Source organism: Epithele typhae, assembly GCF_022376455.1.
Source record: "Epithele typhae strain CBS 203.58 chromosome Unknown BXZ73scaffold_14, whole genome shotgun sequence".
NCBI lineage: Eukaryota > Fungi > Basidiomycota > Agaricomycetes > Polyporales > Epitheliaceae > Epithele > Epithele typhae.
In genome coordinates, this window is record NW_025954205.1 from 98,557 (window position 1) to 122,548 (window position 23,992).

The 23,992-nt window shown below is 58.4% G+C and overlaps 8 protein-coding genes across 8 annotated transcripts; 6 read left to right on the forward strand and 2 right to left on the reverse strand.

Moving 5' to 3' along the window:
- Nucleotides 1–1,901: 1,901 nt before the first annotated feature.
- BXZ73DRAFT_44373 (MFS general substrate transporter) lies at nt 1,902–3,794 on the forward strand (the record flags this gene model as incomplete). Its single annotated transcript, XM_048019326.1, has 8 exons — nt 1,902–2,188; nt 2,252–2,268; nt 2,340–2,431; nt 2,486–2,599; nt 2,653–2,812; nt 2,857–3,074; nt 3,129–3,416; nt 3,495–3,794. The coding sequence occupies 8 exons, from the start codon at nt 1,902–1,904 to the stop codon at nt 3,792–3,794; spliced, it is 1,476 nt and encodes a 491-aa protein (XP_047879403.1).
- A 505-nt stretch (nt 3,795–4,299) lies between these two features.
- On the forward strand, nt 4,300–4,737 carry BXZ73DRAFT_99833 (uncharacterized protein; the record flags this gene model as incomplete). The annotated part of the gene is made up of 1 exon (XM_048028135.1): nt 4,300–4,737. One exon carries the CDS (start codon nt 4,300–4,302, stop codon nt 4,735–4,737), a length of 438 nt encoding a protein of 145 aa, XP_047879404.1.
- A 1,366-nt stretch (nt 4,738–6,103) lies between these two features.
- BXZ73DRAFT_44547 (uncharacterized protein) lies at nt 6,104–7,337 on the reverse strand (the record flags this gene model as incomplete). The annotated part of the gene is made up of 6 exons (XM_048019358.1): nt 6,104–6,396; nt 6,499–6,545; nt 6,599–6,708; nt 6,765–6,972; nt 7,093–7,181; nt 7,239–7,337. 6 exons carry the CDS (start codon nt 7,335–7,337, stop codon nt 6,104–6,106), a joined length of 846 nt encoding a protein of 281 aa, XP_047879405.1.
- A 953-nt stretch (nt 7,338–8,290) lies between these two features.
- On the forward strand, nt 8,291–10,950 carry BXZ73DRAFT_44464 (uncharacterized protein; the record flags this gene model as incomplete). The annotated part of the gene is made up of 4 exons (XM_048019345.1): nt 8,291–9,870; nt 9,941–9,986; nt 10,098–10,328; nt 10,381–10,950. 4 exons carry the CDS (start codon nt 8,291–8,293, stop codon nt 10,948–10,950), a joined length of 2,427 nt encoding a protein of 808 aa, XP_047879406.1.
- Nucleotides 10,951–12,045: 1,095 nt separating this feature from the next.
- BXZ73DRAFT_5453 (uncharacterized protein) lies at nt 12,046–14,196 on the reverse strand (the record flags this gene model as incomplete). Its single annotated transcript, XM_048021183.1, has 4 exons — nt 12,046–12,435; nt 12,489–12,704; nt 12,787–13,977; nt 14,035–14,196. Coding segments are annotated over 4 exons (1,959 nt in total), but the record flags the coding sequence as incomplete, so codon positions are not given.
- Nucleotides 14,197–15,266: 1,070 nt separating this feature from the next.
- BXZ73DRAFT_2057 (TPR-like protein) lies at nt 15,267–17,253 on the forward strand (the record flags this gene model as incomplete). The annotated part of the gene is made up of 6 exons (XM_048017605.1): nt 15,267–15,897; nt 15,996–16,180; nt 16,235–16,353; nt 16,412–16,529; nt 16,579–16,928; nt 16,986–17,253. Coding segments are annotated over 6 exons (1,671 nt in total), but the record flags the coding sequence as incomplete, so codon positions are not given.
- A 1,341-nt stretch (nt 17,254–18,594) lies between these two features.
- On the forward strand, nt 18,595–20,458 carry BXZ73DRAFT_99838 (uncharacterized protein; the record flags this gene model as incomplete). Its single annotated transcript, XM_048028136.1, has 19 exons — nt 18,595–18,689; nt 18,747–18,825; nt 18,874–18,887; nt 18,936–18,977; nt 19,036–19,092; nt 19,156–19,165; nt 19,222–19,322; nt 19,375–19,400; nt 19,450–19,484; nt 19,538–19,562; nt 19,627–19,638; nt 19,698–19,713; nt 19,770–19,809; nt 19,868–19,968; nt 20,024–20,070; nt 20,132–20,144; nt 20,203–20,230; nt 20,287–20,344; nt 20,400–20,458. The coding sequence occupies 19 exons, from the start codon at nt 18,595–18,597 to the stop codon at nt 20,456–20,458; spliced, it is 858 nt and encodes a 285-aa protein (XP_047879409.1).
- A 1,378-nt stretch (nt 20,459–21,836) lies between these two features.
- On the forward strand, nt 21,837–23,992 carry BXZ73DRAFT_76289 (uncharacterized protein; the record flags this gene model as incomplete). The annotated part of the gene is made up of 3 exons (XM_048022388.1): nt 21,837–22,755; nt 22,814–23,115; nt 23,168–23,992. The coding sequence occupies 3 exons, from the start codon at nt 21,837–21,839 to the stop codon at nt 23,990–23,992; spliced, it is 2,046 nt and encodes a 681-aa protein (XP_047879410.1).

Below are 23,992 nucleotides of genomic sequence, written 5' to 3' on the forward strand. Positions count from 1 at the left end.
AGCGACTCCGCGTGAGCATAAACAAGGACCAAGTGCGTACTGCTAGAACTTCATCTGACCCCAGCTCCCCGACCGACACATCCTTCCTCTTGGGCTGCCCTGCGGATTGCTCCAAGCAGACCTGCACTCCTCGCCTCATTCACGCGGGTTGCAAGACCGGTGTCGTGTGTACATGGTCAACTTGTGAGTTTATCATTCGTCCCGATGTTCTGTGGCGGGGCGAGAGTGTCGGGACGTACCCCCGTATCATTATGTTCGCAATCAAAACACCCTTTCTTATACTTGCTGTTCGCACGTTGAGCTGAGCGTCGGCAGGTGGACTACCTTACAAGTCGTGACATCCCGGTGGAAGGCGATGGGTCCATTCGTGGCGGTTGCGTGCGACTTTCCAAGTTCCGGGGTACGGGTTTGGTTGGGCATGCTATCACATCACCACCGCAGTACTGAGAGACGATCAACCCCCTAGGACCCCCGGCTCATGCTTGTGATCCCTACAGCCCGAATGGTGCTCGAGACAGTCGTCTCGGGAGTCTTGACGACTTGATCAAAACCTGGATCTGTGCCACTCCCGGCTGACTAGGGGGCGGTCGCGGTGCTTTGTCTGTCGAAACCACCGAGTGCGTCCGATCCACGCTTTAACACAATTCCTCGCAAGGGTGTGACGTTCAGCCATACATACGAGGTGCGCGTATGCGTCGATGCTCGTGCCAAGGCACATGCTCATCTTATTGTTAGCTCGTCTTCAAGCAGTGACTGCAATACTCCCCAACCACGGTCAACATCCACCCCATCGCGTCGTTAGGTGCGCAGGGTGGAGTTTGATATGGTCGCATGTTGAATTTAATCCTAGGTGGCCGCCAATTGGGAGAAGAACCAGCCATTTCCGTTATGATACGAGGCACTTTGAGTGCTTAGTAGGTCTTTTTTGTGCCATCATCGATATCAATCTGACACGGGTCCGCAGTACGTTGGACAAGGACATTGCTACCATTGGATACAGCAACGGTAATGCTCGCGCAGCGCGTCTCATTACCCATCGCGCATCTGGCATGATGGACAAGATAGTGTTCGACATCGCACAGAGCGCCGAAGGTGAGCAGTAGTTTCCCCTTCCCCAAACATATATAGCCAGCTCGCACTGAAGCCCGTTACAGCCGTCAAAACGCGTCCGAGACAGCGCGATACAGTGGTCGCTCCCCGGGGGCGATCATAATTTGCCTTTTAGCTGTTTGGCTGGAGTGGACAAGACCGATCGCGCTCGATCAAGCCGTCGGACACTGCACTCGATCTTGGTTGAATGAGCGACACGGAGAATTTTCCAGCCCTGCGCCGAAGCACAACAGTGAGTGTGTTGCTACTTTTTGCGAGGCGGTAGGGAATTTGAAGGATGACAGGGCCCTGCTTATTTCAGCCTGCATCCATCTTGCATTGCGTCGTCCGTTGCACCATCACGACAGCATCCTTTAGGCGAAGTGTTGACACTAAAGGCGTACCTAGGCGAGGTTCTGCTTCGGTATGTAGCAGTGCACATGCTCGTCTACCGTAACTTAGAAAACACGCGGTACATACAGCTAATGATCGGCTTACGGATGAGCGTTGTTCCGTAATGTTCCCGGCCGGCACATTATAACGTGCCTCACAAGATCCGGGTCCTCGTCTCGTGGCCAGCTATGACATTTTCCGGAAATTTTTCAAATCAGACTACGCGACGTTGGAAGCGTGTGCGCACCATGTGCGCGTCGATGGCCCTCGTTCTGAAAGAGGTGCTGGCGGCCCACCCGCCTACCTTGCGCTTAAAACTCTTTGATCACAGTCGAGCCAACGAGCCAACGCCTCCGTCTTCCTCTCTTCGCAACTCCCATTATCTTGGTCGTCTGCTTCGTCCCGTCACATTCGCCCCAATGGATAGAACAGCAACTCCAGCGGTTCAAGAATATCCAAGTGTCGAGCTGACAGACTTCGCTCAAGAGAGCGGTCGTCAAGCTCCACCGCCACGGAGCGGCCAACCAACGCCATTACCTTCGAGTGGCACCTTCTCAGCAGCGTCCTCTCAAGCGGCGCTGAGGGGGGCGTTAGACGACGGGCCGAACGTGCAGGAGCTCGCGCCTGTCGATGGCGGGGTCCAAGCGTGGACGTTCTGCGCCTGCGCGTTCATCCTCGAAATGATGATCTGGGGGTACTGCTTCAGGTGAATGACGCTCACGCGGCCTGATCTTTCTGGTGGATGACCACGCGCTGACTACTCGAACAGTTACGGCATTTTCCAAGGTAAATATGCATGCGCCATGGGATGATGCCAAATGGAGATAATTAACTTACTCTGCTACGTATGCAAACAGACTACTATACCACCCATGCGCCCTTCGACCGGGCCTCCAGCATAGCCATTTCCGCAGTCGGAACAACCGCAATCGGTTTGCAGTATGCCGAGGTGAGTTTCACTGTGTCATGAGATGCGCCAGACGCTGATAGCTTCATCACGTAGGCACTCATCTTCTCGTGTTTCTTCAGTCGCTACCCCGACTACATGATGCTGTCCATGTGGTGCGGGCTTGGACTGTCTGTCGCGTCTATTTTTGCGTCTAGCTTTGCGACACAAGTAAGTGGGAAGCTATTAGCCCGCCAAGCAACAGCTAACTTGTCCCTTCGTAGGTCTGGCAGTTGATCTTGCTCCAAGGAGTTGCATTCGGAGTTGCCGGGGGCCTCCTGTATGCGCCTGTACTCAAGCTGCTCCCCGAATGGTTTTCGGCACGGAGAGGGCTCGCAGGAGGCATCATCTTTGCTGGTGGAGGTGTTGGAGGCGAGCTCTCTCGTCTCATGCTTCGGATTCGCAAGAGCTAATATTCTTCGTGCCAGGTTTCATCTTTCCCTTCGTCTGGTCAATCCTCCTAGACAAGCTTGGTTTGCAGTGGACACTCAGGTTATGGGCTCTCCTGACCGCCGTCTTTTGCGGCTTCGCGCTCTTGGGCATCCATCCCCGTCTTCCTGTACCCAAGTTCACGGGTGGGAGGCCGCGCCCGCGCTTCATCCCTCTGCAGCTCGGCTTCGCCTCCAGCCCGCTCTTCTGGAGCGTCGTAAGTCGACCCGCGCCTCCCCACGTCGCAACGGCTAATCGAAGCTCCCCGCAGTCGCTCACCCTGCTCCTGCAAGGCTTTTCGTACTTCCCCGTCTCGCTCTACATCGCCAGCTTCGCGCGCCGGCTCTCCTCGCCGCTGACCGCGACGGTTGTCCTCTCCGTCTTCAACTCTTCCGCCGTCGCCGGCCAGGTGATCCTCGGCCACCTCAGCGACCGCTTCCCGTACCCGTGGGTGATGTTCTGCAGCGCGCTCGGCTCGAGCGTCGCCGCGTTCCTCCTCTGGGGCCTCGCGAGCGGCCCGACGCCGCTCTACCTCTTCGCAATCATCTTCGGCGCGCTCGTGAGTCCCCCTCCCTCCCTTTCCCTCCCGTCCTCCAGGCGCGGCTCGCTGACCGCCGCTTTCGGACCGCGAACGCAGAGCGGCGGGTTCTCCTCCACCTGGACGCACGCCGCGTTCGAGTGCGCGCGCGGGCAGCCGGAGCACACCGGGATCGCGTGGGGCGGGACCGCGGTCTTCAAGGGCGTCTCCGCCGTCGGCGGCCCCATCCTCTCCTCCGTTCTCCTCGACCTCGGCGGCGGGCGCGCGCTCGCGGGGCCGTTCGGGCGCCAGGGGTTCGGCGCGGTGGAGGTCTTCGTGGGCGCGTGCGCGCTCGCGACGGCGCTGGGCAGCCTCGCGATCGCGGCGGCGCGGCGGCGCGCTGTGGTTCGGTTCTCGTGAGGCGTGTAATTATCGGGAGAGTGGGTGGGCACGCGCGGGTCGGGGGTGTTTGTGGAAGCCATGCTGGTCTTCGAAGTCTCAAGGGCTCTATTACGCTCCCGGTTCCATTCGGCGACGAGATGCTAAGAGATGGTTTTGGAAGTAATATCCCCATACTCTATCACGGCTTTCCCGCGCCCACAAATCCACGCCTTTTCCACTCCGCCGAGCGATGTTGGTTTCCCTGAGCCAATATCGGGATGTGAGGCCCTCTTCACATTCTTTCATGGTCAAGTTATCCATAGTCGGTCATCATGTTCTTTCAAGTTTACGCTTTTCGTGGCCGCCGAAGATCTACAACTATGTTTGGGATTCGAGAACCGGTGGGACCTACCGTTACAAGTCGACGGATGGCCAGAGCTCTGTCATCAGCAGTACGTTGTGGGGCGGGACACAAAGAGAAGACCAGTTGCATATCATCTCGATACACAGGGATGGAACTCTGCGCAATTCGAAGGTCGCATCAATGGTCGAGGATACCCCCATCGTCGGGCAGGTGTTTCCACCTAGCGACGACGTCATCCGCCTCCCTTCGTCACCCTTTACCGCCGACGGAGCTCGTCTCATGGTGCCACCGGACCGTCGATCATGGTCGGTGGTGGACACGATGACCGGGTCCACGCTTTTTCGTCTCAATCATGCCGTAGATATCCAAGATGACATGGAGTGGTCCGCAGATGGACGGACGGCAATATTCGTGGCCGAAGAAAACGCGGCCTATGTCTACTGGATCTGGAACATCGAAGAAGGTACCACAAAGGCCGTCTTTCGGTGGCCAGACGGTCGCAAATTTGGCAAGTCCGGGATCTCGGCTGACGGGTCGATGGTGGGTTTCTCGAACGGTCTAGGAGATGTTGTTTTCCGCCGTGTCATTGATCTCACGGCCTCTGCTTTGGACCCGTAGATCACAGTAATGTAGAGTGTAGGAAGACATTCGCCCGGAATGATCCAGTCGCAGTCGGCGGGGCGCGCGCGCAGACAGAAGTCCATTCTGAAAGTAAATAAGCAAATGAAAGTGTTGTGAAAAGAGAGTGTGTGTATCGTTGTGTCTGTGTAATAATGATAGTGCATACCAAACCCAATCCCGCGAGTCAGCTCTCAGCCCTCACGCGCGATCTCGTCCTCTCCCTCCGCAGATCCGTGCGGCGGCGGCGTGGGCACCGGCGGGGCCGTCCACGCCGCACGCGTCGACGCGACCGTCTCCGCGAATCGCGCCGACCGCGCCGACCGCGCGCCCACGCTGCGCACCGTCTGCACCGTGCGCACGCTCGGCGCCCGCCGCGCGAACCCCGACAGCGGGCTCGGCGTGTTCGGCACGCTCGTCGTCGCCGTCGCCGTCGGGAGCGGGGGAAGAGGCGTCGACGTGATCGGGGTCTCCGCGAGGATCCGGAGCGGCCGCAGCCCCGGGCGGGACCGCGCGCGCGCGAGGGGCGACGACGGCGAAGGCGAGGGCTGCGCGGGTGTCGCGCCGTCGTCGTACCGGCTGATGCGCAGAGGGGGTGTCCCGGGGATGCTGAACCCGTCGCAAGCGGGCGTCCACCGCGACGAGGGCGTGCCTGACAGCCCGGGCGGCGTCCAGGGCATCGGGGGCGCGGGCGACGTCGGCGCGCGCACGTCGAGGGAGTCGCACATCGTGTGCGATGACGCGGAGCTCGCCGCGCTGCCCAGCGCCCGCTCGACGTGCGTCCGCGGGACGACGGTGACCGGTGGGGGCCGTCGCGGGCGCTGCATACCCTTCGCGATCCCCGTGGGCGGCCGTGGCCACGCGTCCTCCTCCCACACGAAGCGCGGGAGGCGGTCGTACGCGGCGCTGCCGTCCGCGGTCGGGGAGAACATGCGCGAGAACGAGCGACGGAGCGCGTCGGTCTCGCTCACGAGCTCCGCAGTCGCACGGTCGAGGCGCACGCTTGCGGGGCGGGATGCGGGTGCGCAGGATGGGGCGAGGCAGGCCATCTGTTGAGGCGCCCGGAGATCCTTGGAGGCCGGGAGGAGGAGCACGTGGTCGTCGGAGTGCGATGGGCACGCAGAGGGCTGGCGCGATAAGCGGTGCGGGAGTGAGAACGGACGTGGGGCGCGCAGGTCGCGCGTGTACTTGTGCTTGCGGCGCGCGATGCGCGAGAGCCGCCAGGTGAGGACGGCGAGAATGAAGAGGACGAGGCCACCGGCGCCTGCTGCGGAGATGATAATGGTACGCTCAGTGGCCGCAGAAGGTTCGACCTGTTGAGAGGTGCCACTGAAAATATGCCAGTCAGCACAGGCCTAGTTACACGTCACACTACACACCTGAACTGCCCAGTAGACTGCGCGGATGCTTGTCCGAATATTTGGGCATGAGAAATGCTCAGATCACTTGCCGATGTGGATTGGGCATACGGGCTGTTCTCGATGCGAAGGGTGTGAGGTCCGGGGTCAAGATCGTCGGTCATGAAAAGAGCGTGGGTTTGTTGGGAGAGTGGGGCGACGGCGGTGTTTGGAGTAAGAGAAGATATGGTCCAGCCATCGATGGACACGTCGAACGACGCGCTTGACGCGTTCAGATAGCCATACAACACGACGCCAGTACCTGATAAAGTTGTTGAGCGACGTTAGAGAGAATATGGACGCATATAGTCACCCTGGACCGGGCAATTGTCAATCAAAAGACGATGCAATTCGCAGATGGTACTCACTGTGAAGCTCATGTCCATGAACCCTGCGCCGTTGTTGGTCGTGCTGGTTCACCTATGAGAACATCGTATCGCGGCGGAGCGTCGTACGGGACTCACTGTGAGCTGTCGTCCACTTGCCAGACACCTTCTGATTGCGGGAGCCAGCTGCAAGCAGCGTCCGTGTGTTGCACTACGTCAACATCGTCCATGGGACTCTCAAAAACGAGCTAAACGAGTCAATATGAGCCGATAGCAAAACATAGAAGCTCAGAAGACGACTCACGTAGTCGAAATCCAGTACAGACTGGTCCGGGTGCTGGCCAGCGTTCGTGATCCTGACCTGGTGAGGTCCGGCAGGGAGGCTCGACGCAGAGTAAAGCACTTGATCCAGGGATTCTGGTCCTCCGGAATACCCTTCGTACAAGCTCGGCCGCCCGTCATCAATGACGACTTGATATGAGCCCGATCGCGTTCGGTGGGCACCGTGGATCCTGTTCCGCGGGCGTCGGTTGATTCAGCGCACATCAGCCTGAGAAATGCAAATAACGCACCAGATACCTGGCGAAGAAGTGGATCAGTCTGGATATCCTCTCAGAAGCTCGCCGACACACATACCTGTGCCCCACCACGAGAAGACGAGACTGGCGTTGCCCGAAACAGAGCCATTGGTAGCATGGTAACTCTGCGTCGTGTACTGGGTCTTCATGCCCAGTGGTGAAGGTCAGCAGAGCACTGAGCAGAAGAAGTAGTGACGCACCACATTAGGATCGCTTTTTGGCGTGCCCTCGAACCAAGCGCTATGCGGGATGTACGAAACGAGTGGACTGACATTCGAGACGGTGGTGTTCGTCGGCATCGTGCCGTAGAGGCAGAGGGCACGAACAGTGTCAGCGCCGACGTCGAGGGTGAAGAGGGTGGAAGAGGAGGGGGGCGAAGTGGTCGAAGAAAGAGACGAGGACGCGGAAGGTGATGGGGGGTTGTGATACAGGCGGGGGCCTGCGCCCCGCATGAGCAGGGCAGGGAGAGGGGAAGGGGAGGCTATTCATCACGTCCATCGACGGTCACAGCTCCACATTCATGATGTTTGGCCCTCATTGACTATGATGGCCAACAGGGTTGTCCTAGTATGTGGGTAGACTTTTCGTTAAGTGTGGCGCGGGTATGAGGTATATGTTTAATCCACTTACCAATGCGCTCTCATGTGCGAGTGTAGCGGAGACAAACGCCCCGGGGAGCCAACATATTTCGAGCAGGCACTGAAACCTGTGCGGGGTTGGATGGGAAGACGTGCCAGGAAGACAAGGCTGGACAGAGAAGCGGATTCGCAGCATTCATCTCGGTGTCAAGAGAGCGGCCAATCTCGGTCGTCTCGGCGACATCCGTGCCCTGTCTTGCGGTGACGGCTGGTGTCTCCAGGTATGCATTGGACGGCGACGGCAGGATGGTGAGGATGGGCGGCGCCGTGAGTTGGTGGAGGAGGAGGAAGAGGTTGGAGGTCAAGTGGAGGTGGGATGATTGATCGATTGCAGAGATCTGGCCCTGCAGACGCTCGCGAGCGGTGACAGTGACAGACTGTCATGTGACGGCGTAAAGCGTGACTGCGCACGTGGCCCAGCCTCGGCATGGGGGCCCACCTGGCGCCCGTGTCGACGCCCAGCGGAACTCCGAGTGGATGGGATCTTATCTTATCCCGGCTGGATGCTGATGAAGCGCAAGTCTGGACTTCGGGTCGAGTGAGCTGACTGTGAACTACTCACGCTCCTCATTCCCTCGACGACCCTCTCTCACCTCCACACCGCTGCCTGGTTCATGTCTATCCTCGCGCTCCCGACGGAACTCGTCGAGGAGATCCTCATCTCAACCGCGGAAGAAGGATTCCCACTCGCCATCTCCGCCTTCGCCCAGACATGCAAGGCCACCCGTTCGACGGTCTATCAAACGGATGACAATCACCTATGGAGAAGCGTCTTCCTGACGACCTTTGACGACCCTCGCGGCTCGGGTGGAGGACCCGGGTGGACGGCGTGTATGGAGTCGGCGGGCGCAGATGCGGATGAGTTTGAGTGGGGTACGCACTTTAGACGTCGGATCTGGGCAGCAAACCACTTCCGAAGACATGTCGGGGCTCTACCCTCAAACCCTCAGCACGCAGACGACGTCGACGTCCTGCAAAATGTCCGCGTCTTCGACTCTTTGCTCTCCGTCATCAAGACCGCCCTCCCCTGCCCCCCGACCATCGTGCTCTCCTTCCCCACCCCACCCGACGCCGCCGACCCACCCACAGTTCCTGCCTCGTGCTACCCCACATTCCCACCCTTGCCTCATGCTCTCAGCAACATATCCCCTACCGGCGGCCCCACCACCTCCGGCCGCTCGTTCGGTGCGGCCCTCCGCGCGAAGAACACAGTGTGGGTCGAGTCCCTCCTCGCGAACGGCTACCCGTCGCGCATCAGCGCGCTCTTCTCCGGCGATAGGTGGCACGGCGGTCTCATGGGCCAGGAGCTGCCCGAGCATGAATTCCGGGAGATGCAACTTGCAGGACACCTCATCGCCTGCACCGGCTTCGTTCCCGCCCCCTCCCCACAGAAGCCCTCGCCGTCTCCCGCGTCCCCCACGTCCTCCCCCGCTGCTTCGACGGACTCAGCCACGCCGCCTTCGTCCTCCTCAGCTGAAGATGAAGCGGACGCGGAAGATGACCACATGAGCAAGGAGCGGCAGCTGAAGCGGGCGCGGCGACTCGCGCGTAAGCGCGTCTACAACATGCACTACCTTTCGTCCGCCCGGCATTGGGGCCCGTACCTGCGCGTCCCATCGAACCGAGAAGTGGGCGCCGCGGACGGTGAGGACTTCCTCCAGCACATCCTCGCGCTTTTCCAGGTGCAGCCTGGGCCGCCGCCGCAGCATGGAGAGGCCGATGAAGATGACGAAGACGACCAGGCGACACTGGGAGATAATGATGACGGCGACGACGACGACGACGACGACGATCCGAATTATGACCCAGAGAAGGACGATACCCATGTGGCCGGAGAAGAGTCAGAGACGTCGACCGCGGGCGGAGTGGACGAGGACGAGGAAGAACAAGTCGAGCCTGGGACGCCGCCGCCGCCCACGCAGCTCCGCGCAGACTGGGCGTACCTTGCCGCGGTGCGTGTGGTGGTCGAGGCGAACCTCCGGGAGTCGGTTGGGAGCGGACACGACTTGCGCGGCCTGTTCTCGCTCGACGGGCTTCGGCCAGGGAGCGCGCCGTGGGACGCGGCTTGGTACAAGCAACACTCGGACGCAGACGCGATCACGAAGGCGGCGAGCGTCCTAAAAGGGAAGGGCAAGCACAAGGAGGATGCTGAGGTCACCGGGTGGGATTGGGCTGGGGTCACCGGGATCTGGAAGTGAGTCTGAACTTGAACTTTTACATAGCGGGTGCAAGGCTCTGACGATTTCTCCTCCGGCGCATACCAGACGTTGCGTTTGCTGGATGGATTACCGGCATTTGATCTGTATGTCTGTGCTTTGTGGACCTCCCTGCGGTACGCTGATGCTCGTTTGAACGGCTCTCACAGTGCACAATGTAGGTCCAAAATCCGTGCGCCGATCCAGACCAAAGCTGATTCGTTAGCATCCCTACCAACGGTCCGGTGAATTTGAGGACCCGCGCTTGCAAGAGGCCGTCCGGATCATCACCATGCGCCTGCGCGTCAAGTCGTACTCCCCTGCGGACAACCCAGACTTTGCGCACCTGCCCAACATCCACGTAGAAGGCGAGACGCTAGGCTCCCTTCCGGGGCCTCCGCGTCAGATGGAGGGGACAGTCTCCGTCATCGCGGACGGCAGCGTGCGCTGGCAGCTCGTGAGTCGACCGTATGCGTGCTGTGGCCGTCGCTGATGGCTCTCGATCGCAGTATTCAAGCGTCGAAGGCGCGCGGAGCTACGAGTGGGTCTCGGAGGGCGTCCAATTGGGCGGAGTGGCGTCGGCGATGGGCGTTCTGGGGATGTGGACGGGGGCGCAGCACGAGCGCATGGATCCGCTTGGTGAGTGCCCGGTCTGGACGACGTGTTTTTTCCTTATTTATGCGTGTCTTAGGGCCTTCGTGGGCATGGAAAGTGGGCTGAGAGCATCTTCCCGACCGGTGCTTTTGCTTTGCACACGACTATGTATCGACATGCTTATTCATCGCGTGATCTGCACATACGAAGTGAGGTTACTTCGTATATCTCCATCGGCGACGCTTCTACTTGAACCCGCATTCCAGCAGTACCATGCATGTTTGTACGCCCTGGAACATACGTTCGACGCCTGGCTTGTCCTGCAGCAGGATTTCATCAAACCGTCAAACGTCGCTGAGAATGCGTCTCGCCGCAGGGTGCTGTTTCAAGTCGGGCGTTCGGGGGTCTGGCAAAACACGCGCAGGCGCGCTACGAAGTTGGCGGTGGAGGACACTATCGAGGTCCCGACGCCAGATCGGGAGTGATGTGTCGGGACGCACAATTGCAAGGCACCGCGGCTGGAGGACACGAAGTGACAGACGATACTTCCGGCGCGGCAGATAGTCGGGTACTAGATCACACAGAACGTCGTGGATGAGATGCGGCGAAGAGAGGACATATGGTGTTAGCTAGTTCACGCAGTCCCCCGCGCTGCGCAGCCAAAGCGAAGTGCATGAACGTGCGAGCATATTTTACAGCTCCTTGCTTCCTGACATCATATGGACCAAGAGCATGATCAAGTTGTCCGGCAGATGTTGCCTTGTGTCTTGAGATTGGAGCTGTGCTGGTGCGTCATGAGTTAGGAAAACCGCCTACATAAGTGAAGTCTGCCGAAGATGCGCAATAGGATTCCGAAGTTCCAAACAATTCTGATATCTCGCTAACACGCCAGCACGCGACCAGTACATCGAAGCGGCACTGATATTAACAGAGTGATAATATATCGGAGCATCCGCAGTATACAGCTGTAGGTACTGACATCAGTCGTCCTCGTCGTCAGAACTGCCCTGAACATAGTCATCGCCAGAGTCCTCGTCACCATCGTCGTCCGAACGCTCCTCCTCAAAGAGGGGCTCCTTCGGCTTGTACGCGTTCTTCTCGCCCGGCACCAGCGCGGACACGGCCATCCTGGGAGGCGGAAGCCGTGAGCGGGGCGTCGGCGACAACTGGCGCAGCTCCTCTGCCGAAGTTGCGCGCCGGCTGGCGCCGGCCTCCATCGCCCTCCTCTGCTTCTTCCTGCCCCGAGGGTTGACGGTCGCTTGGTGCGTTATCGGTGGCCGCCAGCTTGCAGGCACCCGATCGAACTTGAGGTCGCTGTCGTCGACCTGGACAGCGCTGTGGGCGAGAGCGACGGAGATCTCTGAGATCATGTACGTGTGCGCTTGCGCATGCGACGCTGTGAGGCGGTCCTTCTCGGTCGGCTTCCACTGGGCCGGGTCGGCGGTCGCTTCTCGGCTGACCTGCGCCTGTGCGCCTCTCGAGACTGCGGGCACGAAAACAAGTCGGCCAGTGCGCGGTGGGGCTGCAGCGGTCTCTTGGGCATTATTCTTCAGCGTCTTCTGTCGCTCATCGTATTTTCGGACACGGTAGAGCCGAGAGAACCGCCAAAGCAATGTGCGCATGAGGGTGTCGATCGCCTCGTTGCCGAAGCGGAGGAGCTCCTCATCCATCGACAATATCGAGGTTCGGAGCTCGCCGGAGATGATGGTGTTCTTCTTGAAGGTGCCGCAAAGCCACTCGTCTTCACCCGTAACGCGGTTCTTCATCCTGACGTACTGGTCAAAGTATTGATCGATGAAGCGCGCGACAGCTTCAACGTCAACCGCGGCAACCGGAGGCAAGAGACTCGTGGGCATGTAGCGAACAAGCTCGTAAAGGAGGACGTGCCAGATAGACTCCAGCTCTTCTGCAATGCCCGCGATGTGAGGTCCCCAGAGCAAGAGAGAGACCGCCTGGTATTGCCACGTTCCCTGTGAAGACATGTCTGAGCCTCGAGTACATATCAGAAAGGAGTGGAACTCACCGTGCGCGGGGGCTGACGTGCCTTCTCGCTCTCTCCCGGTTGCGCAAGCCTCTTTGACATTTCCCAGTCGGCAAGGATCCCAGACCGGCGCAGAAAGATTTTGCCGTCGTCCGGGCAGTAAACCTTGGGATAGATGAGGATATTTCCCGCGCTGATGTCACGGTGAAGGCGGGGCTGTTTAAGCTTTCCCAAGCCGGGCTCGGAAGAAGAAACGGCCTGATGGGCTGCACGGAACAGTCAGTCGCATGTTCGATGTTCGACAAGTCGACAAGTAGATGGGTGACATGCCTTCAAGAACATCTTGGATGATATCCAAGAGCTCAAACGTGTGCTGGAACATGCTGAGTGGCATCGCGACCTCCGCCACGACCATCCGATAGTGACGATGAAGACGAAGCGGGCAGGCGTCGACCTGGGGCTCCTCGGCTCCTTTGTCGGCGCCGCGCTTGCGCTTGGAGGAGGTACTTCCAGGCTGAGCCGGGGCCCCGGTGGCCGAATCTGAGATCTCGTGCGCGTGAACGACCTTCCACCACATCGGCGTGATCGTGCGCTGCTCGCCTACGTCGCCGTGACATACGAGGGTCGGGACGTTCGGGACACCGGCGTCGTTGAGCTCCTTAAGGATTGCACCCTCCTGCTCGACGAGGATGTACTCCGCGCGCCACGAGTCCTTGAACCACCGGAAGCGGCCTGCGTCAATGTGGTACGCGACGTACCCGCGAGTTGCCCGCCCGGCGAGGCCCTTCGCAACGAACGAGGGTTTGGCGATCAGGAAGGTGTGCTTCTTGCCAGCTTCGTCGATCAACTCGACGAGGTACCGAGGCCAGCCCTTGACGAGGGAATCGGCCCACATCTGGCGGACATACACGAATTCACCGGGGCCTAAGGACGTTGAGTCGAGTGAGCGCGCATCGTGAAGGATGTCTTGCGCAGCGTGGGCGGCCATGTCCGCGAGGTTGTCCATGAAGCGGAAGTATCCGTCGCCAGGACGAAGGCGAATCGCGGTGTCGTCCATCCCGAGCTGAGAGTCAGAAGCGTGTCCCAAGCGCCAGAGGATGTCGCAAAATGCTTCGTGGTCCTTGTAGTAGTCGATAGCGTTCGTAGCGATCGCGCCGGAGCGGTCCCAGTAGACGAAGTGACATGTCCGGCCGACCACGAGGAGGGTGAAGAGCTCACAACGTTGCTGCACAGCGAGGATGAGTTCGCCGTATGAGATGATCTGACCGCGAACGGTGGTACGATCCTTGGCCGATGCGAAGTTCCCCTCATTGTCAAAGGGGTCCTTCCGCCCCGGCCCACCTTTCTTGAACTCGACGGAAATGACTTGGTCGCCCCAGTTGGGTGTCTCGTCGTTGGGGAGGTACTCCTCGTGGAAGAACGCAGCGTCGCCCTTCTGTCTGAAGGCGTCGATACCCGTGTTGGCGGGTCGATCGCTAGATATTGCCATCTTGAGACCCGCCGCAAGTTCGTGCTGATTGATGACCTTGACCTTGATCGCCCGCAGTCAGCTTTGCTAATTTCGAAACATAGGCAGAACGAGACTCACAAATTTTTCCTGGAGCTTAGATTCCTTCCACTTCTCCGCTTCCCGGAAGCCCGCGAAAGGATTGAGCTTGAGAGGCACCTTTCTCTGGGGTATATCGGAGCCAGCGGGGAAGAAATTGTCGCAGAAGGCGAAGAAGTCAGCGGGGACAGCCATGTGGGCCATGTCATTCGCGGCTTCGGCGCGGTGTTGAGCGAGGTCCTCTCGACCCTCTTCACCTCCAAGAGCCCCAGCGTTACGAGTGCGTAGGCTTTGGCTATTGGGGGTTGAGAGATGACTGCCAATCGCAGCAACAGGAACGGGTTCAGCGGGGTCGGCCATAGGGAGAAGAGGAAGGGGGTGCGGACGAACCTGTGGTGGGGGCTTCTGCTGTCTTATAGTGCGATAACGGCGGTGGTCAGAGGCAATATTTGTTGGATAAGTAATGGTCGTGGTCGAAGTTGAAAGTGAACACACGCGGAGCGCTCGTCGGCTACCAGGGTGCACGGCCCGGGCGCGAGGCACCCGACTCCCGCACTGGAGTTCAAGCGAGCGCTGTTCCCAGGCATTGTGCCATTCGATCGTCTGGACAGTCAAAACGTGTTGCTGTCTTCGCCAAAGGATCAACTCCCCAAGGTGTAAGTTTGGTGGAAGTTACCAGCTCAAGCTCAGTAGGCTGTTTACTCAGGTAAGTACAAGAACGCCTAGCGAAGTGGGTCAACTTAGGGTGAACTCCGGCCTTTCTCTCCGGCATAATCCGCGCACGCACACACAACGTGCATGGCCTTTGTTCTCCTCCTCAGCCTACGCTCTGACTCAGAGCGGCCATAATGAATGTTCCATTCTGCGCGCGCGTGATCAGCACTCACCCAGTGCGTGAACTGGACCAGGCGAGGCTGGACAGTGATCTGCGACGGAAGTCAGGGAGCACGGAACTTCGATTGCGGCTCCAACTGGTGGAGGTTGAACGTTGATGGTGAATCGATAACTTTCGAGGCCAAGGAAATGGTGTACATTGATCTTTGAGTAGACCACGTGGCCGCGTTTTCATTGAACGCGTCGCGTTAGGGGCGCTTATTGCATCCCCTTTCTTTCCGTCTCATCCTCCTCCCCACCCACCTTCGACTCCCCGTCGAACACCAAGAATGGACAACCACGAAGCGAAACCCCTGGTACTACTACTCTGCCTCCAGTCCGGCGACGTTTTCCCCGCCCTCAATGCCCACCTCCTTTGCCAGCTCGTCAGCGAGGTGGAGCTCGTGAACGCGGACTCCGTCGAGCAAGCAAAGCGCCATCTCACAAGCACCATAAGACCTCACGCCGTCATCGTCGGCGACGTCGCGCTCCTCACTCCCCAGTTCCACGACGTTCTCACCCTGCTCATCGACTACGTCGCCGTCGGTGGCACCGTCGTCCACGCCGGTCTCTTCAGCGGCCTAGCCTCGCGCCGCGGCGACGTCGACGTCGGGGCCTACTTCAAGCGTGCGTGGAACCTCCCGTGGCACACAGGCTCACGTCGCCACACTCGCGGCCCCACGCGGCTGAACGCGATCATCCGCCAGCGCCACTCGTTCGCGCCGCGCCTCCCGAAGCAATACACGCAGGCGGCGGTCTTGGTGAACGATGTCGAGCTCGAGGATGCTCTCTACCTAACCGAGGACGACTTCAAGACGCACGTCTCTCAGAATAACGGCGGGAAGAACAAGCCTGCGGGGTCCCGAGCGTGCGTGCGAGCTGCGGCCGCGTTCGCCAGAGTCGGCGGGGGCCACGTCGGATACGTGGGGGATGTGTTGCCCCAGCACGCCACGTCGACCGTCGTCCTTGGAATGTGCTTTCATCTCCTCTCAGGTCCGCCAATGGCCCCTGGGTCTGCCGGGAAGGTGTTGCGTCGGACGAGGGTAAGTGACTTGTTTCTTCGGAGGTTGTCGTGATCCTCAGTGTTGCTGCGGATGGCCAGGAGACTCAGGCTGAGTCGTCCACGCCAGCACCTATCAAGAAAAACTCAAAGTACAAGAAGGGAAAGGGCAAGCAGGCGAACCCACAGCCCGTCGCACTGGGGAAGAATATCTGGGACCCTCAAGCGGCTGAACGCGCCGTGGCCCGCCGCACGGAGCAACGGGCCAGAACCCACCAGAGGAAGAGCCAGGAAGGAGACGGACTGAAGGACGAGGTTCGTGGCTCGTTGTGTGCGGGTAGTCGAGTGATGTTGATTCCACCCATCAAGGGCAACGCGCTGTTCAGGGCAGGCCACTGGGCCGCGGCGGCGGAGAAGTATCGCGCCGCTGTGCAGGTTGTGGGTCCCCAGCCCATGTATCTCTCGAACCTGGCTGCGTGTTTGCTCAAGTTGCACATGCGAGTAGTCTTCCGCTCTCCTTTGAGATCTCATCTGACTCGCGTGCAGGTATGAAGCTGCCGACAGTGCCGCATCTCGCGCGCTCATGTACGAGCCCAATCATCTGAAGGCTTTGTACCGAAGGGCCCAAGCGCGCGTGGAAATGGGCAGACCGAACGCCTCGGAAGTCGGTAAGTCAGTTCCCATTGCGCTCGGGATGCTCGAGACTCATCCAGAACGAAGACTTGCTTCGTCTGCTCAAGATAGACCCTGACAACGGCGCTGCTCTCGCGGAACAACAACGCTTGGAGGTTCATCGCAAGGAGGTCGATGAATTGGGACCTCTCGACACCGATATCTCATGGGAAGGGGACCCCGACGACGATGCCGCTGTCGCTGCCGCCGTTTCCGAAACCATCACCCCGCTACCCATCGAAGACGAGGACGAGTCCGACACGGAAGACTTTGCGCACAACGGGAACGGCACGCCCTGCAAGTTCTACAACCGCGCTCGAGAGGGCTGCCGCAATGGTGTGCGGTGCCCATACCGCCACGCGCCTGACGTGCGCAGCGTCCGCGACAAGCTGTGAGTCGCGATTTCGCTCCCTCATCTCCAGTGGTGCTGATGCACATGCTCTCGCAGCGGGCGGAACGTCTGTCTGTACTGGCTCGTCGGCGCTTGCAAGTTTGACAGCCCGGAGCGCAGCCAGTGCGTCTACTCGCACCACGACAACTACCTCCCCGAACGCGGGTGGTGGAAGGACGAGGCGCGGCTCTCGGACATCCGCGCCCGCTTCCGGGACGCGGTGCGCGCGCAGCCCCTCCGGCGGATGTGGCTCATGGGACGCCGGGAGGACATCATCGCGGAGGCGCCGCGGCCCACGTCGTGGCGGCGCGACCTGTGGGCCGTGCTGGGGCCGTATGACGAGGAGGGGGAGCGCGCGCTCGCGACGGAGGACATGATGGCGGACATGGTCAGCCAGTTCTTCTCTGATCCGGAGAGCCTCGTTCGAGCCCACTGTGGGCACCACGGGGACGAGCAGGACGCAGACGACGCTTCCTCGGAGGAGGAAGACCGATGGCTCGAGGCGCAGAAGGCCCGAATGGACAAGGACGCGACGACGTGGTCCATGATGGCGGAACAACGGGAGGTGCTTGGGTACTGGGCGACGCCGGACGTCTTCGAAGACATGGCGGAGTATGGGATCAGTCCTTTTGAAGAGGGAGCATATGTGAGTGGCTCCTCCGTCGTGAACGTCACAGATCTGACAGGTAATGTGGCCAGGATATATTAATGCGTGCGCGCGCCGTGCTCGAGGACTATTGATGCTGTAGTGCCATGGGTTTGGCATGTACGGCCGATATGCGGATTTGTGCTCTCGTATCTTACTAACACTCACTGCGGAATGTCATACCTATCTTTTCACTCCACGCCGGGGATTCCGGAAGACAGCTTTCGACGGCGCCTGGAGGGAACACAAAGTTTCGGAAGGTGAGGCCGAGTTCCCGCGTTTGTCCCATTACACTCTAACTCCTGTCAACTCGCGCGCGAACTGACCAGGTATGCACGCCGCTCCATACGGTGAGAGCATCAACAGCTTCTCATATGACTCCTCTTCGGTTCTGGTTTGTCGCCCACTGCCATATACTTGATCTTGGGACGCCACTGACCCGGGGCGATGGCACACGAACACGATGGTGAGTCACCGTCGCTGATGACCCGTTCTCAGTCCGGGTCTGTGCAGCTCGGCCCCTGCACAACTTTCCCCACAGGTGTGGAACCTGACGTGGGCGGCCGGTCTGAGGGAAGAAGAACGTCAAGGCATCTTTATACCGCACATCGGGGCGACCATCTTTTTATAGCCACATTAAAGCCGAAAGCAACAAAGTAAGGGCTTCTATCGCACATAGCTTTTGAACCTTACAAACAAGCTCCCAGAAAATGCTCGCCCCGGCGTGCGCGTGCCGCCAACGGGCTGTGCAACGTCTCACGCCCACTCGCGGTTTTGTGGGCCACAACCTGGATATCTCAGAAAGCCGGTGCTGCTGAGCGCCGAGTCGGTGCAGTGGTTCTCCTCGGTCGCCACTCAGGTCACTGCTCCTCCAATATCATCCGATGGACAGGAGCGCCAGGCTGCCCACGTTGCCGACGCTGTGTTCATCACACACCTATCATCCTGCTGACACGCAGCGGCTCTATATATGCCGGGGCTGAGCACGGCGCCCCGCCCAGTGGACGATACACCCTCTCCATGGACAGTAACACCTCCAACGCCGCAATGAAGTCCACTCCCAGTCTGGGCATCACTTTCGGCGCGTTTTTGGTAGGTACTTTCGTTGCCTCCATGTAAGTCAGGGGTGCTCTCCACCACTTTGTGTCTCTCTGATGACTTTCGTCGCGCAGACAATACGGATTTTTGTGTCACCAAGTTGCCAACTATTTCAACAGGTTCCCGCAGGACTCGCGGTGGCTGAAATACCATGTAAGCGTGTAGATGACTCTGCTTGATCGCCTCGGTAACACGTTCTAGGTGATCGTGGTCTTGTACGTGTCCGAGGGCTGGGGACCTCTGCACTCTCTTACTGTCTACAGGTCCCTGAGCACGGTGGTCGTCGCGCTCTGCATGCACGTCAGGTCAGGATTCGTTCAATGATTCAACACCGTGTGCTGTTTTTGAAACCGCTCTTCGCAGCTACCATTACCTGGTGTCCAACTTCTTCGACCCTCAGCGACTTGAAGTTAGCGTCTGGTGAGTCGTCCACCAATAGAACGTCCGAGAAGATGTCTTTATCGTCCCGTCTCCGTATTGCAGGTCTTTCAATGTAAGCCGCCTCTCAGACTCTCGTTGCTTTCACTACCCCTTACCTGGTCGTTCCAGCTGCTCGGTCTTTTCGCGGCGAGTCAAGCATATCTGCTTGCATTGACCACATTTTCGCTAATCTCTTCGGTGCAGGGAGCTCTGGCGTCCACAAGCGAGATGTGAGTATTTTTTCGGGTCTGATGAGTGAAGTTCCACCCAATCCTCTCCAAGGTTCTTCATCAGACGAGTATACTTGAGTATGTTCGTCTTAAACTCTGATTTAAATCGCCTCACCCACTGTCACAGTTGGTCGGAAGTTTCGTCCTTTGGTGGCACTTGCGGTGCGTGCATATGGTTTTCTTGCTTTCGGCAAGGATTCTTATCTTTATGCCAGAGTTTCTTCGTAGCCGGGGAATGGAGTGAGCCTCAACGGATTTATGTTCCTGCTCTCCACTCACTTGAGCTGATCAAACGCAATGCTAGTACTCGGAATCAGTACGTCGTATCCATGTTGATTTCAGACGACGCAAAGCCGCTGACCCGAACATCTCCAGCGGCTTCAATCCGGGGGTGAGTGGTCGTCAGAAAGTCCTCTATGACGTCATCGCGTAACGTCTTCGTCAAAGTTTCTTGAACTCAGACGCGAAGTCTGGTTACGGAGACGCCGTGAGTATACATTTATTCACAGCGGAAGCCTACATCCAGTTTACCATCCCCGTTCTAGCTCTTGTCCTCCATTGGAGCTCTCTGCATGATATCTGCGGACGTTCTGATCACCTCCACGCTCATCGTGACACTCCGGCAAAGTCGAACAGGGATCAACCAGTGCGTGATCATTGTGCACTATCTATTCGGAATGCTCACTCTAAACACTTGGCAGAACGGACTCCATCCTTGACCGTTTGGTGCTCTACGCCGTTAACACTGGTATGCACCTATTCCATATGCTGGTATTTACGTGAGCTCACGGGCAATAACAACCTCCAAGGCTTGTTGATGACGTAGGTTCTGATCTGTGATTTTAAATGCGTTTGCACTCACCTCGACGTTAAAACATAGGTTATTCAACATTGTCTCGTGTGCCTTTGTACATTGTTTGTTCCGACTCCTATAACTGCAATCCGCTCACATGATATATTTTAGGGCTTCGTGCTTCCCGGAAACTTGATATACGTCGGTATATCCATATCAGACATTCTATGTGCGTTCCTAGCGCTCTTCGCACGCGCTGAAAACCTCTGCTTACCTCCGCGTAGTGTACGGAAACTCAGTGATGACGGCGTGCGTCCTCAATGCGATGACTGCGCCACCTTGAGCTTACCTCGCGTCGCGCAGGCTGGTCACCCGACAAGAGCTGGCCGACAGCGCGTGCCGAGTGAACGTCAACCTTTCCGACTCGTTCAACATGAGTCCTCTGCGGAACAACCGCGGTACCCTCCGAACGCCACCATCTGACGAAACTCCGGTGAGCACTCCACGGATTTGGAATTTTGATTGATGCTAACTGACGCCTCTTGCTCACAAGCCGTCGATATCTATAGGCGTTACCATTTCGAAAGTCGTCGACTCGGACCGCGCATTCGCTCAGACCAGGAACAAAACGTGCGCTGATGACATAGCATAGCTCTGATGGCGGTGCGAGGTGCCTGTAACTTTGATAACGTCCAAGATACTTGATCCAGTACACCCGCGTTGATTAGCTCGCCACTCGTGCATTCGGCTGTGCCTATCCCGCACTTTGTTGAAAGCTAACTTGGTCCGACTGGGATTCGAACTGGGGCATCTGACACCAGGCGTCAATAAGGCCGCACATGATGCATCCGACTGTTCGTTCCTCCGCATACTATCACCATCAACTACCTCAACGCAACGCAATGATGGCTACGCGCTCACTTCAACCTGGGGTAGAATCAAAGTCCGGGCGCTCCTCAGCCCGTGTTATGCCATTCGGTGGTCTAGTCACCTGAATGCTGGCACAATCAATCGCACAGGGTGCGTTCGTCTATGTGTGCTCCATAATCATCTAAGCTGAGCAGGACTCATGTTTGCTCTTATCGCACGCTTCCTCAGATGCGGCATCGGAAGCAGTGCTCCATCTGCTGGCTGTCTAGCAACGCTCTCGAATCTCGATATTGGATAAGCATCATGGCTTGCTTCCGCGCGGTCTTTGCAAGCTGCCATAGCACTAGCCCTTCTTCAGCACGCTCCACCTCCAATCTCGATTGGCGGTTCACCATACATATGACGAGGCGCGTGACCCGTGGCATACGTATCATCCAGGCCAGCATAAGCAGGACCCCCGAAAGCGCCTATAGAGGGACCGCCGACCATCCGGACAAAATTTGACGATTTTTGACCCTCGGACCAGTCGCGATCCGGACATCAGGAGGGCCTGTCCGGATGACCTGGCTGCCGACGGTCCGGACATGAGCCATAGGGCGACCCCGGGATCCGTCGGAACATCCGGACGTGATAGGGTGGCCCCAGGTGGCCAGGGGGCCGACGATATCTGGCTCGTAGATAATCTATGCAGATAATGGTCCAGATAAGATCAGACTGTGGCGATCTGGACTAATGCTCGTTCTAGTCAACTTTGTATGAATGATAGTCCGTAGATCAATTGGAGTGTGGGCGGTCGCTCTTTTGCACGCATCCCACTGCTCAATCATTTTCTCAACTTCTCCACACCAAAAATGCCCTCTATCGACTCGCACGCAGGTGTCACTCAGGAAGACGAAAATGTGATAGACCTCACCACCGAGGACTCCTCAAACAACGCCCTCTTTTCACCTGAACTCCTCCTGTCGGACTCCGATCTCAAAGCACATGTCCCTGGCCCCGATCTCCCCGTACAGCTCTTCAAGCAGTTCATCCTACCGAAGATTTCAGCCTCTCGAGTGACTGCGAAGGTCGAAGTGTGGTTCTCACCTGACCCCCCTAATCAACCACTCAAACGCCTGCTCCAACGCGATATCCCCGCGGACGTCATCCGTGCCGATCTCAATCAAGCAGCGGAGAAGCAACTCAGGGATGGCCGCCGGTCGATCTTGCTACCGGGAGCCCAGCTTGAAGAGCGCTATCCTCCTGCAGCTCTTGACCTATGGAGGCACCTCGCAACGGCGCAAGACGCGAAGCTCCGATGGGAGAAGACGACGAAGTGGCTCACAGACTTGGCTGCGGATCGGAGCCTCGACCCTTCCGTCTGCACGGAGGCAAAGACGATCTGCGCGACAATCGTCGACCTGCCGTGGAAGGGGAAGATGACAGTCAGTGGAGTTCGCACATGGTCCCTTATGCTCACTCGCCTGCTCGCAATGGAACCGCTCTGTGACGATATCATCGACATGATGATGGCGACATTGAATCAACGGGCACAAGCGCGGCGGGGCTCAAAGCCGCCGTTCATCGGGACACTCGCAGTCATGAATGAGATTGTCAAGTTCGGAAACAGGCAAGGTGACACTTACAACATGCGGAACTTCCGAGTTCTCCACCGCATCTCCGATAACGTCAGCAGCGACCCGTCCTTGCACCTGTACTTCCCGTCTCTTGTCCGCAAGAACCACTGGATCGCTTTCCACGTTGATTTCGAATCTGGGAAGATCGAGTATGGTGAGTAACAACGTCATTCATTACGAGCAAATGGACCCATACCTGTGCTCCCTGCCAGCCGACTCCCTCTCGCTCAACGTTCAGCCACCAAAGTCGGAGCTGTCTGCCGTCGAGAGATGGCTGAAGGCAGTGTTTCCGCACTGGAAGTTTATCAGAGATCGACGTGACGTGGCAACAATGGAACAAACTCCCCAGCCCGATATCATCTCGTGCGGGCTCTATGCAGCCAGAGCGGTCGCCCATGCTGTGTTTGGTGACTCTCTCCTCCAACCGGCGGATCTTGTTCGAGAGCGGCTTCGTTGGGGGTCTGAGCTGCTCCGGCAGCTACCCGGTCAAAACCCAATCGCATCCACAGTGACGGTCAGTAGACACTCTGACCAAACTCGAACATCGTGGCTCACCCGCATACCAGGCCGACGTGGAAGCAGCGCAAGCCGGAGCTCTAGCCACGGTGGCGCCAAGCTCAGTAGCAAGCAACGTCGCAGTCGTCACCAAGGCTGTCGCTGTAGATCATCCAGAAGCTGGACGTACCAAAGCTGTCGTGAATGATCTCCCTTGTGACGCTACTCGACCTTCCGAGGTCGATCTCCCTTGTGACATCGCTCGAACTTCGGCCTCTCCTACTGCGTCATCTGGCGTTGCTGTCACCGTCGTGCTAGCCACAGAAGAGACGACTACAAAAAACAGCATCAGCACGCAGAAGAGGGACACCCCAACAGACGCTCCACCTACCACGGCGGTCGACGTGCAAGCAACTCCGGTGTCAAGCATCGGGAACGCACTGCCGTTGTCGGCTTCCTTGTACTCGATCTTCTCTGGCGGGTTCCGGGATACCACAGCACCCACCAAGGGCAAGAAGCGGGCGGCGATATCAAACGTGTCCGAGGGGATAGCATCGAAGAGGCAGAAAACTGAAGGGAAAGCAGTCGGTACAAGCAAATCAGCCATAGCGTCCCGAAAAGCGCGCCAGCAGGCTGCAGAAGGGACTTACAAGTGGAAGGCCAATCTTCTCGCTGTCTGGAAGGCCAAGATCCTGGAGATCGATGAGTACGCGACCATACACAAGGACAACATGAATGTTACGTGCTCACGGTGCATGTCCCCGACCCGTATCAAAGAGCCATACGATGCGAGTCGCTTCAAAGCGCACTGCAAGACGTGTCATCCCCTTCGCACTCACCGTCCGGTGACTCTCAAGGCTACAGTGGTGAATCGCCAGGTGCATCTGTTACCATAG